This window comes from Nanorana parkeri, unplaced genomic scaffold (genome assembly GCF_000935625.1).
Source record: "Nanorana parkeri isolate BGI_ZX_2015 unplaced genomic scaffold, ASM93562v1 scaffold21, whole genome shotgun sequence".
Lineage (NCBI taxonomy): Eukaryota > Metazoa > Chordata > Amphibia > Anura > Dicroglossidae > Nanorana > Nanorana parkeri.
The window spans coordinates 533,892-547,103 of NW_017306289.1; the positions used below are offsets into that span (position 1 = coordinate 533,892).

Below are 13,212 nucleotides of genomic sequence, written 5' to 3' on the forward strand. Positions count from 1 at the left end.
TAAACATGCCCAGGGAGCACCATTATTCTAACAATCTTGCCAAATGGCAGTATTGCACTCCTAATTACAGAAAAAGCATCTTTCCAATTTGATTTGATTTTGCAAAAAAATCCTTTGTGGTTTGAGTTGATGGGCTTTTGTTTGTGTTAGAACTACATCTCTCACCATACAAGTTAATGGCACTGCAGGTTGCCATTGAAGCAGGTTGATGCTGCTTAGCTGGTCAGCTGAAGGTCAAATACACCTGTCAGTCAGTTGTGAATGATCTCAGAAGTGTCTGTGTGATGTACTTGAAAGCAAGCTGAACTTGCTCAGTAAAAAATGTGTTCAATGAACCACATTCCTGTTTAAAATTCCTGATCATAGTAAAACTGATTTACTGTTTTACTTCATTTTTTATGTTTTTGATGTAATAAAAACCACAGCAAGATCACTCAAGAATTTCTCAACAAATACAAATGTTATGACTGAATGTTATATTGTTTTTAAGTAATGCCATTTGCCTGGAACTGGAGGAAAGGAGAAAAATAATAAAGGTTGATCTATCTATGGTTTTTATTAATCAATCTTGTATACAGACAGAAAATAACACTGCCATTGAATTTCTTTCAGTTCATCCATACACGTAAGGTCTAAAAGACATAAACCTCATCAACATTTTAGAAGGGACTGTCTACACTTTTATGCATCATTTTTGCTTTTTAAGTGTATCTCTAGCCAAGACTTTTATTTTTTTTTCTATTTTTGGATAGAGTTAGGAAGGATTAGGATCCGTCTCTTGTTTTTAATGCTCCATATTCGGTAGATTAATCTCACAATTTGCCTTGGTGACCATTGTCACAAAAGACAGAAAATTAGGGAAAATCCCACATTTTAAAGCTGCCATAACAGGAATAGAGGGACATTTTTGCAATAGGGCACTTCTCCTGAGACACCTGTCTAAGAGAGGATTCCATTAACTTTAGAAAAATTGCCTCTCACTTCTTGTTGTTTCTGAAGGACCAGAAGTGAAGGGAGGTCTTTCCAGTGGGGAAAGAAAAAAAAACAAAACATTTCCTACTCTGTTCTAAACCTAAAAAGGTTTGGCCTTAGATAAACGTTAACCCTACAGGCGATGTGAGGTGAATGATTTCACAGAACTCTTCCCGCAAATTTTACAGTGGGAGAGAAAAACAAAATAAGTTGTCAGCACAAGAAAATCTCATGGGTTAGATTTCCTCCCTCCCAGGCTCACAATCCTTTTTTTAAAATATTGTTTTAATAAAAACACTCTAGGTTATTCACAAAGCTGATGAAGGCAGGCTAGTGAATAACCCACCCGAAGTGAAGTGAGCCGAACGCTGTTCAGCTATTCACTTCAGGCTTGTGCAGCTGATTTCAGCCGTACATCGGCTGAAATCAGCCATACGTCGGGTAGCTTCGGCAGCACTTCGGTCAGCCGAACATGTTCTGCATGTTCGGATGCGCCGAAGTGCAGAAGGACTTTGACTCAGCCGATCCAACATCTGGATTGGCTGAGCCGAACCTCCGGCAGGCTACTCTCTGCCGTTTGCCCCTATTGTCATAAGGGCCGAATGGCAGTGAGTGAATAGCTGAATGCCGCCGAGAGTGAAGAAAGTAGAAAAAACAATAGAAAAGAAAATGTTTAAAAATGTAAATAAATTATACATTTTAAAAAATAAATAAAGATTTGTAAAAAAAAACAACAATTGGGCAGAGCTAGCAGTGACAGCTGTTTCCTTTTGGCCCGGACCTGCTACAGTCTTCTCCCCCCAGTTGTCATTGTTTAATGACAGTTCGGCATCCCCAGGTAGCCTGGGGACGCTGATCTGTCATTGCAACTGGGCGGAGCCAGCCATGAGATCACAGCTGGCTCCGCCCAGCTGTCAGTTGCAAGGCTTTTGCCAGCCGAAGACCTGTCGTTCGCCCCGCTTCGGCTCAGTCGAGCTGAAGCATGTGTCTTTGGCTCGGTTGAGCTGCTCGGCCGCCTTCGGGAGCTGTACGGGCTATAGTGAATAGCCCGTACAGCAGCCCTTCGGTTCGTCTGAGCTTTAATTACTAACGTATATAAGTTAGGTCCATTAAATGACATATCTGCACTCAGTCATTCCCAGAATCAGTGTAATTAATTTGTGTCAGAGAGGGATAAGTTAACAACATTGATGTATAAGTAAAATGGGTTTGATTCATCAATGGTGTTGAAACCCCTGACAAAGTCCTGGCACCATAATGTTTAATGTGGAGCCTATTGCTGCAATTCCAAGGAGTGTATAGATACACAGATTTGGTGGCTGCAGATGGAGTGAATGCTGCGTTTGTGGACAATATAATTTGCTGTACCCTCTATATCTCAAATACTTGGAACAGGGTTGTTTGTATTAGCTGAACATTGTGGGATGAATATGTGAGTAGTTTTATATATCTTTATACAAATTTATTAATAAACTATTTTAAACTGGATTACACTATATGCCATTTTTTTCTCTCACACTGTAATATTATCGCATCCATGGAGAGCCAAGAGACATTACATTCTTAAAGTGACATTAAAATCACATCCCCAATGCTGCTTTAAGGACTTACCTTAAATGATGCCTCTTGATCCAATCATCTTCTTCTTTCCAGCAGTTATCAGGAGTCCCTCCAGCGCTGGTGCCGGTCTCTGATCCAGCGCCGACTGCTGTTTCTTCTGTGTCCCACGAAGTCTGTCTGACGTGCACGCTGTCGACTATGTGCATTCAGATCATCTGTGTCTCTCCTCTTCTACCAGCCAAAGATCTCTACTGCATATGCGCCCGCCCCATCATGCTGTTCAGCCGCTCGAGAATCTTAAAATCTTCGGACGGGGGTAAGCGGCGGAGACAGTGGTAAGTAAAATCCTTTTTGGTAACTTTTTAATTTTTTTTTGCATATATCCACTGCAAGCAAGCAGTAGATATATGCCCCCAAAAATAAAGTTTAATTAAACTTTAACAGAGATGGGTTTCTACCCCGGCAGTGAAGAGGGACGCTAGAGTGCTAGAGACCATCCTAAAATATTTTAGCAAAAATACAAGGTGAGCAGGATTGGGTGTACATGTGGTCACGGATTCTACACTGAATTATGTTTTAACACCAGTGGTAATATTTCCTTTTTCACATTATTGGGTTTCACATACTAAGTAGATCCCTACATAAAGACTGTAAGAATGTACGGGACACAGTAATTTATGTGGCAGTGTCAATTGTTACAATGTAAGTCTTACACTATACATTGTTATTAAGTTGGCTGGGACACTGGTTTTGGGTGTACGTTGTATTTACTATGTAAAAATATTTTGCATACTAGTTTGCTAGTGCTACACTGTTATTTTCTTTTTTCACTCCTATAGTGCGTTATTCACATTTTGTGTTGGCTGCTGATTTTGTTTAGAGAAGCATAGCACAGAATATTTATTAGTATTACTGAACAGTATATGCCTTATTTAATCTATGGGGGATAAGGGGGTACGATGAAGGTGAGTGATATAATCTGAGGTGGTTTGAGTGCATGATGTTCTTGCACTTTTTTTCTTTCAAATTATGCAGGAATGAGCTGTGAACTAAAGGCATTTCCAAAAACAGAAGGTCAGTAACAAGTCGTATCTTAGCAGAGTATGTCAATTAATATTTGCTTAAAGCGAGGAACCCAGTTTTGAAAAAGAAAAATTATTTTTTTACTGTTAAATAAGAAACATTTGAGGGGAGAAAATTATCTCTGTTATGTTAGTCCTTTGAGAAAACAAAATGTAAGTGTATGATTTCATCATATGAAATAACAGCTGACCCTGTCTCATGACAAGTAATGTAACTCTGCAGTGAGATATTAAAGAATAAACCACAAAGGGAAGGAAGCAAGGGTTTAAGGTCATATTTCAAGCTGAGGTTTAAATCTGACCTTTAGATCACCCTGAATGCCCTGCAGAGCTCGGCTATGGAAAGATTTGACCTGTTGGCAGAATTACATTTTTGACAACAGGAAGTTAAAAGATGTGTACGAATATCATGTTTTATGAATGTGCTTTCTTAATTCCTTAAAGTGCACATGTATAAAATTCTGTACTTGCCACTTTTTCATTTTTCCATAGTATTTGGTTATATTTATTTCTCTTTTTTAACAATATTTCAGTTTGATGTGTAGCAAAATAAACAAGGCAACCTAAGAGTAGATTGGGGGTGGTCTTGGAAGATCACTGACTTCTTTATAAGGTGGGTTGCAATTCTTCATAAATAGAGATCCTGTGAAATATTAACTGCTGCCAGGAAGTTCCAATTGCAAAATTATGGGAAAATAAAAACATGTTTTTATCACTGCTTTCTTTTCTAGCAAGAATGTTTCATCAGTGTTGTTAATATCTATATTTATTAACATACTTACTCCCAACGCCAGGTTACATAGCCAGTAACATGAGCAAACACAATAACCATGCAACTAGCATTTTGAGAAAGCAACCACCATATTTCTCTCAAGGTGAATTAACAAATGAATCATTGAACAGATTACTGGAGCAAAGAACTGTGAATCAATAAAGTATCATGGGATTCTAAAAAAAAACCAAAATATCATTTTTAAAACTGTAAATGCGTGATCTCTCAGTTTAGAGGAAATACATTTCTGTATATATTTATATTTTCCTCTGAACATTTCCTCTCACTATTCATCTATCACTGATAGTGATATGTACCAGGGTGATGGAACTATCTAACATCCTTTGACATCTTTATGTGCAAACAATGTTTAGCAACTGCAAAGCACATCCCCAAAGACCTTAATATCTGTGGAATATGTTCATAAATCTATATTTTAGAAAATGTGTTCACCCATTATATGTGTGAAGGTTCTCATTTATCTAGGTCATAGTATAGCTTTTAGCAGTTAGTCATATTCAACTGGACTTGTTCTGTAATATTGAAGAAATATCCAAGCCACTTCTTTAGTCCTGTTGAGTGTTAGGAACATACCCTAGCATTTATATCCACATGTGATTGTCACATGGGTGTGTTTTAATCACAATTGAATGTGTTAAGGCAGATTTTGAGTTTCCAAGAACATTCAGCCATGTAAATCAAATGATTAACACCTTGCAGACTTCTTAACACACCAACAGATAGAATTATGTAATTAGAACAGGCTAATTTCACAACTTTCAAACCTCCCATTCTGTCCTAAACAATTCAAATCTGTCTTGACACATTCCATGCTAACCAGATTAAGGTGGCTGTGTTACCTGTGTAGATATAAATGCTGCGGTATGTTCCTGACATTCATTAAAACTGAAGAAGCGGCTTGGATAAGCTGCAAAACATATTTATCATTATAGAACAAGTCAAGTTGAATGTGACTAAGTACTACTAGCTCTTCTTCTGCTAATTCTTTACAACCACTTACATGATATCACACTGTGTTGTAATCAGTACCTTTATCTTTGCTGCTTCAAGTGCCTTTTTTCCATCCCAGGCCCAACTTCTCTTGGTAAAGTAGTTCACAGTTGCAAATTCAATGAGTGCAGAAAAGACAAAGGCATAACATACAGCTATAAACCAGTCCATTGCTGTAGCATAGGCAACTTTTGGCAGTGAGTTCCTTGCACTGATGCTCAGAGTTGTCATAGTTAGCACTGTTGTGACACCTGTGGATAAAATAAACACACCGAACTAATAAAACATGCATATTTTATACATTCATTGTATAAAAGCAAAAGCTTTATTTTTCTGTAGAATGTTTACAAATAAGGGTTACCATTTGTCCTATATTAGCAAAGATGTCCTTATGAATTCTATACTAGTTTTTTGGTATTAATATAATATACTAATATATAATATTACTTCCATTAATCTATGCCAAAGCTGTGGACATTTAAGAATTTACATATTAACAAAAAATAAATAAGCTTTGCTGACTTTTGTAGCTGCAGGCACTGTAAACAATTCATCCTCAAAGTCCATAACAAAGGCACTCTGGTCCGGTTGTAGTTGAATTTTCATAGCTTTAGCTCCCCCTGCTCCCTCTTCCAGTAGTGACTTGGCAGCGCCCCAAGATTCTAACATAAATGAAAGCAGGTAGAAGGATGGAAGGCTTCCAAATGACTACTAGGAAAGAGAGCAGAGTGAGATGAAGCTGCTTAGAATGCGACTACAACCCAACCAGAGTACTCATTAAGGGCTTGTTTAAATTGTAATTTTCTCCTTGTTAAAATATGTAAATACTTGAAGCAGTAGCGAGGTCCAAAATGCTCCCTACTGAGTCAGACCTATAGCTCTCAATTAATAGGATTTCAACTGGGCTCTCACCTGGGGATGCCACCAGCAAATGTGCTCTCCCAAGTGTTAATCACATTCAAAAAAAAAAAAAGTTGCTCTCTGCTCTGGCTCTGACTTAGCAGGGGGTGTGTTGGACCTCTGCAGAGACACCACTGCTTACACACAGAGAGCAAAGGATTCGCTCTGCAGCATGCTGGCAGGAAACTCAGGGTTTGGCTGCTTTTTAAAGAAAACAAACGTTGTACATATTTTGGTTAGATACACCTACAATGCATTTAGCTAATTTAAAAGAGAGTTTAATTGGGCTTTAATCCTTTCGCTGCCACCGACATAAGGCTTACGGCGGAACACAACTGCTTACAGCTGGCCACGTCAGTAAGCCTTATGTCGGTGGCTTTTACTGTTCTGCTATAAGCTCATGGTTGCTAAAGCGACCATGAACTTATACCAGAACAGTTCCTCTGACGGTCCCCTGTAAAAAAATAGCTATCATCAGCAATTGACAAGCCGCTGATGACAGCTTTTAATTAAAAATCTGTGTGCCCCCCCCTCCAACAGCATCTGCAGCCTCTGCTTCCTGCCTGGAGCCACTCCAAGCTGGGATCTATTTCTTCTTGGATCCCTGCTGCTCTCCCCCACTTATATGCGCTGAGGCAATGGGGATCTGAGGAGAAATGACCGGTGGAGAGGCCTAGCAGGGAGCAGCTCGAGCGACGAGAAGAACAGAGCTGCCGGCTGTCACTTTCACTTTGGCTGGCAGCTCTGTCATCTGTGGGTGGCCGAATGCTCAGGATGGTAGAGTGGGATGATCGGTTATTATCAGTGATAATTACTGACCGTCTGTGTGCAGAGCAAACACTGGAGTGATCAGCTGATCACTCCAATGTTTGTAAACAACTGGGGACACATTGTACTATGGGTCGCCAGTTATGGACGGACAGAAAGTGCTTTACATCACTTCCTGTTCATTCTTGAGTTTCTGAATGGGTAGTAGCTCACTGCAGAGACATCTACCCATTTATAACTGGATGATAGTAAATATTTTTCTATCACCAGTTTCTGAATGAATGGGAAGCCTCTGCACTTAGTGCTTTCCATTCATTTAGTGGCTGCAGAAAAAGAGATTAAAGTGACATTAAACCCTCAGATTTCTTAACATAAACCAATACTGTAATGTGTGCCTTACTGTAATCCATGGTAGTTTTCCTTCTCTTTGCTGCTCTTCCTTTTATATCCTCATGTCTTCTCATGCTGGGGGAGAATTTCCCTTTTCAGCTCAGGGCCTCTTCCTGTAAAATACAAAAAATTACAAATAAATAAATAATAATTTAAAAAACCACAAACCCCCCTCCCCGTAACATATACGTGCACCATATTGTGGTGTACTCCATGCACGTGCGCTGCGGTTACAATGCATCACAGTGCTTGATTTTTTTCTTTTTTAAATAACAATAATTTAACTGTGTGGCATTGCATGGCCAAGCGTTGTGACGCATTGCCGTGCATTGTGATACACTGTGTAGGCCTGTATCATTTTATCACAACACACACACCAACACAGTGCACAAACAATTTTTAACATACATCGCTTAATTACAGCTTTGCGTTACTTCATTTTTTTACTGTTTCACAAAAAGGCATAATTTTAAATTTACAAATATGTGTTATTTATTAACTCAATACAGTTTTATCTTTTAGATTTAGTCAAAATAGTATTTTTTTTGTGCACTGATACTGATTTTACTGTGCTTTTATTCATTTAATTGTGTATTTTTATCGGTTTAATATTGATTTGACAAACACTTGCGCAATTATTGCAGGACCTACAAAAATGTTTTTCCCACCGGGCCTGTGATTTCAGAAAATATATAGTTTGGAGGGTCTTTTACAGAAGCTAGCAACACAGCAGTAGAAAATCATAACGATGGAAAAAATTGCAAAAATGGTGTGGCCAGCTGAGGTTTTAAAGCATTCCGGAGGGCTTGGCAGGAAAAGGGTTTAGCCCATTTCCACATTTGCAGAGGTATTTTTTAAAAGAAATTTGGCAGCAATGTACACAGAATGTACATAAAGCAGGCATATGCTCGTGATGTATATGAACACAGAAACTTACATTGTTTGGTGTTAGACTGAATTTCCTATGGAGAAAATTTTTAATTTTTAGGCTTCAGGCCTAATAAAAAGTTAATAAAAAATAAAGAAAGGCTGCAATGTGAGTAATGAAAATGTGCACATGTATACATCATCATTGCACCTCTTCATTACCACAATAAATGCTGATCACTTACAAAGGTGGAAATGGACTTTAAATAAGAATATTTTTATCTTGTGGATTATCACACTGTTCCAATGTAGAAAACATGATTTACCAATATAGGGATAATATATTTTTGAAATACACTTTAAAATATTTCAAATATGAAAGCCTCCGCCATTATAGTAGCACAGTTCTCACTTAGGGGTCTATTTACGAAGCTGCCAAGGGATCTGGCAGTAGCGCTGGCCGATCCTTCGGCTAGCTTCGGCCCCAGGACCCCTTCGGTTCAGTAGAACCGAGGGGGTGCTGTACGGGCTATTCACAATAGCCCAATAGTGAATAGACCCCTTAGTCTAGTGATTATGCGTTTACTTCAAACAATGAATAGATGTTTGAGGCAAATACAGATCCCCAAAAGCAAGTGAAAGTTTGCCCATTAAATACCACCTAAAGTGAGTACTTTGTCATATATACACCAAGAAAATATCAGCAAACGTGCCAATTCTCTGAAATATCCTTTATTGAAACTTTACAGGTGGTACTTATGTACAAGCATCACTTACCCTATTCAGTCTATAGTTGCCTTAGTCATAGCTACCTGCTTGTAAGGCAAGACTGTCTAAAAAACACAGCCCCCACCCATATGGTAGGAGTTGACAATTAGCAAAAATATCATTTTAAAAAACATTACGGAATGACATACAGAGCATTAAGGGGAAAAAAGAGCGCACATGTTGGACACAGAAAAGAAAGTAACAGTTGTTATAAACTCATTCAAAATACAACTACATACAAAACATAGGGAAATAGACTACTATTTAAAAAAAGCCTAAGTTAACATCTAAGTATAGAATGACAACAAAAAATTGCAACAATGAAGAACTTTACAAACCAAATTTAATAGACACATTTCAATGGTAACATTGGATAACAATTTGTAAGCATGAACTTGCAGCAATGTTCAAGTATTGTTTCCATAATTCTATATAGTGTATATATAGCCTCCTATTGTCTCTGTGATATAGTGTTACAATTACACTGGGCCACTGAGAACTTACAAGTATGAACTGGCCACAGAAATGTGCCTCATTTTTCATCTGTCTTAAGATCTGTTCTGTGTTGCCCCAGAACCACTAATTAGATTCTGTCTTTCACTGGAAAAGGATACTGAGAGAAAAGATGTTTGGATGTAATTGGCAGTTGTGTGGCAACACAGAACAGTTATTACATAAGACAAATGATAAATGAAGTAGGCGTATAACAGTTTTATCATATAAGCTTGCAATGGGCTGACTACCAAGCACTGACTTGTGAAGTCCTTTGTAGATGCAATCAGAAAAAATAAAACAAAATGGCAAAGCTGCCTTCATTTTGAAAACACAGAGCTGTAAAATCAAATTCATGCACTTAATTGAAACCAATCCCATTATTTCAAGTGTGGCCATGGCAAAATGGAAAATGTGCTTTAGTAAAAACTGATATAAAATGTGTAATTGCTATGAAAGCCATTTAGTAAGTCGATGCTATTAAAAATCTTTTTATTTGAATCAGATTATATCCAAAAAAAATCATATCACCTTTCTTTGCAAACTTTGCTTAGCATTATTGATGTCTGTGAAGTCTGCCCCCATGCAACTGTAATTGCCCAAGTAGGGCTTCTTTACTACATAAAATGAACAAGACCAAGGATACATTGTTAGGGTATGCTTACATTATGGGCCCACATATGTTTGTAGATCATGATATTTAAGCCCATGTAGCTTTGTACACAGATGTTCAATGTGTACGGTGCCGTCCTAGTTTGCCCTGTGCACTGAATATCCAAATAATGTTGCTTTTGTGTCTTCAGTTCTAATATGGTACACCGAGGAATGTGAACATAGAATTAAAAGAAAAAAACCTAATGTGCTCACTAAACAATGAAATGGGAATACACAAAGCTTAATGACAGGTTAAAAAAAATGTACAATAAGCTGGTGTAGGAAAAAAGTGTATGGATGTGTATTTATCATTGGAATCTCTATTCCAAGCACCGGTTTATGGATCCTATATGATAGCTAGTGCTTTAGCTTCTGAGGATGCTCAGTACAATACGGGTTACTGAGACTTTGTACAAATTATGTTTTTTCATATCTTATTTTATGATACCTGTGTGCAATTGATGAAGCATTTTTTCCACTTGGTAAATTAGAAGCAGCTTTAATGGAATATGGTATCCCAGCAATGTCCCCAGCATTGGTTATATAATGATTGGTAAAGTACTTGTACATTTAAAAGGGTGTTAGGGTGCAGGGTGCAAATCTGCAATAATTTTGAATTTTGGGTCCCTGCTTTATAATAAGTCTCATATTTTCTTTTGGTTTCATTAATTGTATACAGTTATGCCCACTTTTGAGGTACTTAACGCAGAATGTTATAAGCCAGGGGGGCCCACAATTTTTCGTCTGGAGATCTACTTTTCAAATGACAAGCTCAATGAGATCTACCAACAAAACAACACCTGCATTCAGGGGCGGGAGGGGGTGTGGCAGTGCATTAAAGTTAATGGCACCGCAGCCACACCCCCGGTGCAATCGCCGCACCAGGAATACAGGCACATTAGTGACTGCGTTCCGGTGTGGTGTGATCTGCAAAAATGCTGCATTTTTGCAGATCGCGCTGGAACTGAACGCAGGCACATTAATGGGTGCGGGCAATCACATTGAGGGCAGGAGGCGTGGCTGTGGTGACATTGACTTCAATGCACTGCCACGCCCCCTTCTGCCCCTGAATGCATGGATCCGGCCAGCTTGCGTTCCAATGCGTTCTAGAGGCCGAACACTCTTTGTGGTGTGAACCGGCTCTCTCTTCTCTCACTTTCTCCCCTGCTGTCTCTTCTCTCACTCGGCTGTCTCTTCTCTCACTTTCTCTGCTGTCTCTCTCCTCTCTCATGCTGTCTCTTCTCTCACTTTCTCTGCTGTCTCTTCTCTCACTTTCTCTGCTGTCTCTCTCCTGTCTGCCTTTTCTTACCTCCACTGCAGCAGCTTCCCAAGTCTCCTCTCTCCTTCCCATCTGCGGCGTCTGACACATTCAGCCGCACGAGCACCGCGGGGGGACAGGACACAGGTCAGTGAGCCGATCGCAATCTACCAGTGTTCGCTTTGCGATCTACTCGTAGATCGCGATCTACCTAATGGGCACCCCTGTTATAAGCTAACAAATCATTTTAAAGACAAGTAAACAGTCCTAATTAATTTTTATTTTTAAATGTGTCAATTAAAAATATGAAAACATTCATGGGAAGATACATCTAAGGTGTAATATTATTTGTTTCTGAAAAAAATCATTTCAGTGTATAATATTGTACAGTTAAAGTGTATCCAAACCCAAAAACAAATTATTCATATAGTGCAGCTCACTAGTCTTTTAAAGTGGTGGCTGCATTAGATTCCTTTTTTAAATCGTTTTTGTTTAATTTATCCTGGCCCACCTTCTGTTCGAATGCTCACTTACTGTACTGTAGAGGAGCAGTGTTGTCTAGGCTGCTCTCTTCATTTGGACTACAAACAACTCTTCTCGTTATCTCCATTACAAAGGGAGGAGAGATTCTGTAGTTCACAGAAGATAGCTGGGAAAGCTGATAACATTGCTTGACATTTCAGTTTTGTACATATGAAGTTACAAGGACATTGGATTTCCATCAGGACCAACACTTATTTTTCTATCAGGGCCAACACTTAATTTTCTGTACTTGAAAGAAATGTACTTAGCCTGAAAACAATAATAATGCATCCACCATAGCTAAGAACTGGTAAGCTGCAATATATTACATTTGTACATTGAATATGTACAAACATTATGCACTGAATAGCTGTAATTCATCCTATTTCTTTGCGTTTTAGCATAATTTATCTAACAAATATCTTTCTACATGATAGCTCTCTCAATTAAAAATATGAATAGACTCACAGCCCATACATCCAAGGAGGAAAATTCTCAGTGTTTCTAAAAAAAAGCCATTGGATTAAGCCCATAGACATTTTTACCTAAAATTACACTGAATTTGTATAAACATTTACTACTTAATAGCTGTAATTCATCTTTATTGTTTTTACATAATTTAGTTAACTACCTATACATTACTATATAGCTAGCTCTCTCACATATGTATTCCTTAAAGGCAGCTTGGTAAAAGCTAGCTTTCTATGTAAAAGGATGCATGCGATCCTCGATTCCGTTTCAATTTTTATAAAAGATGTAAATTCAAAACAGGCATACACATTCAAAGTCAAATATCCAAGTCTATGTACAGCTATGCATTTGATCAAGCCTATAAACATTTATACACTGAATATGTAACTCTACAAGCACTTTGCTAAACTGCTGTAATGTTAACCTAGATTGCCATGAATAAATGTATACAATGCTGCCTGTGCCTTTTACATACTTCAAAATGGTTAAGCTTTCTCCATGTTATTATTTGGTAATGTAAAGCAGGCTATGTACCATTTATCATGAAAGATAGCCAAGCCATAGAGAGCACTGCTACAGAGGCTTTTATGGAATAGATTTAATTTCCACGCAGTAGCAAATGCAATATATCAGACATCCTCATAATAGCAAACGGAAAATTTATAGGTAGAAAATGTTCTTGGTGTGGAATAATGTTTTTGAAGCTTTTAGTGAATTCATATAAA

The 13,212-nt window shown here is 38.2% G+C and overlaps 1 protein-coding gene across 1 annotated transcript in view; it reads right to left on the bottom strand.

Annotated features, from left to right (window-relative positions):
• GABRA5 (gamma-aminobutyric acid type A receptor alpha5 subunit) overlaps positions 1-13,212 on the bottom strand; it is a 168,307-nt gene that overhangs the window by 9,924 nt on the left and 145,171 nt on the right. Inside the window, exon 8 of the mRNA XM_018563208.1 lies at positions 5,437-5,648. Within this exon, the coding sequence (XP_018418710.1) occupies positions 5,437-5,648 (212 nt within the window). The remainder of the gene's footprint in view (positions 1-5,436; positions 5,649-13,212) is intronic.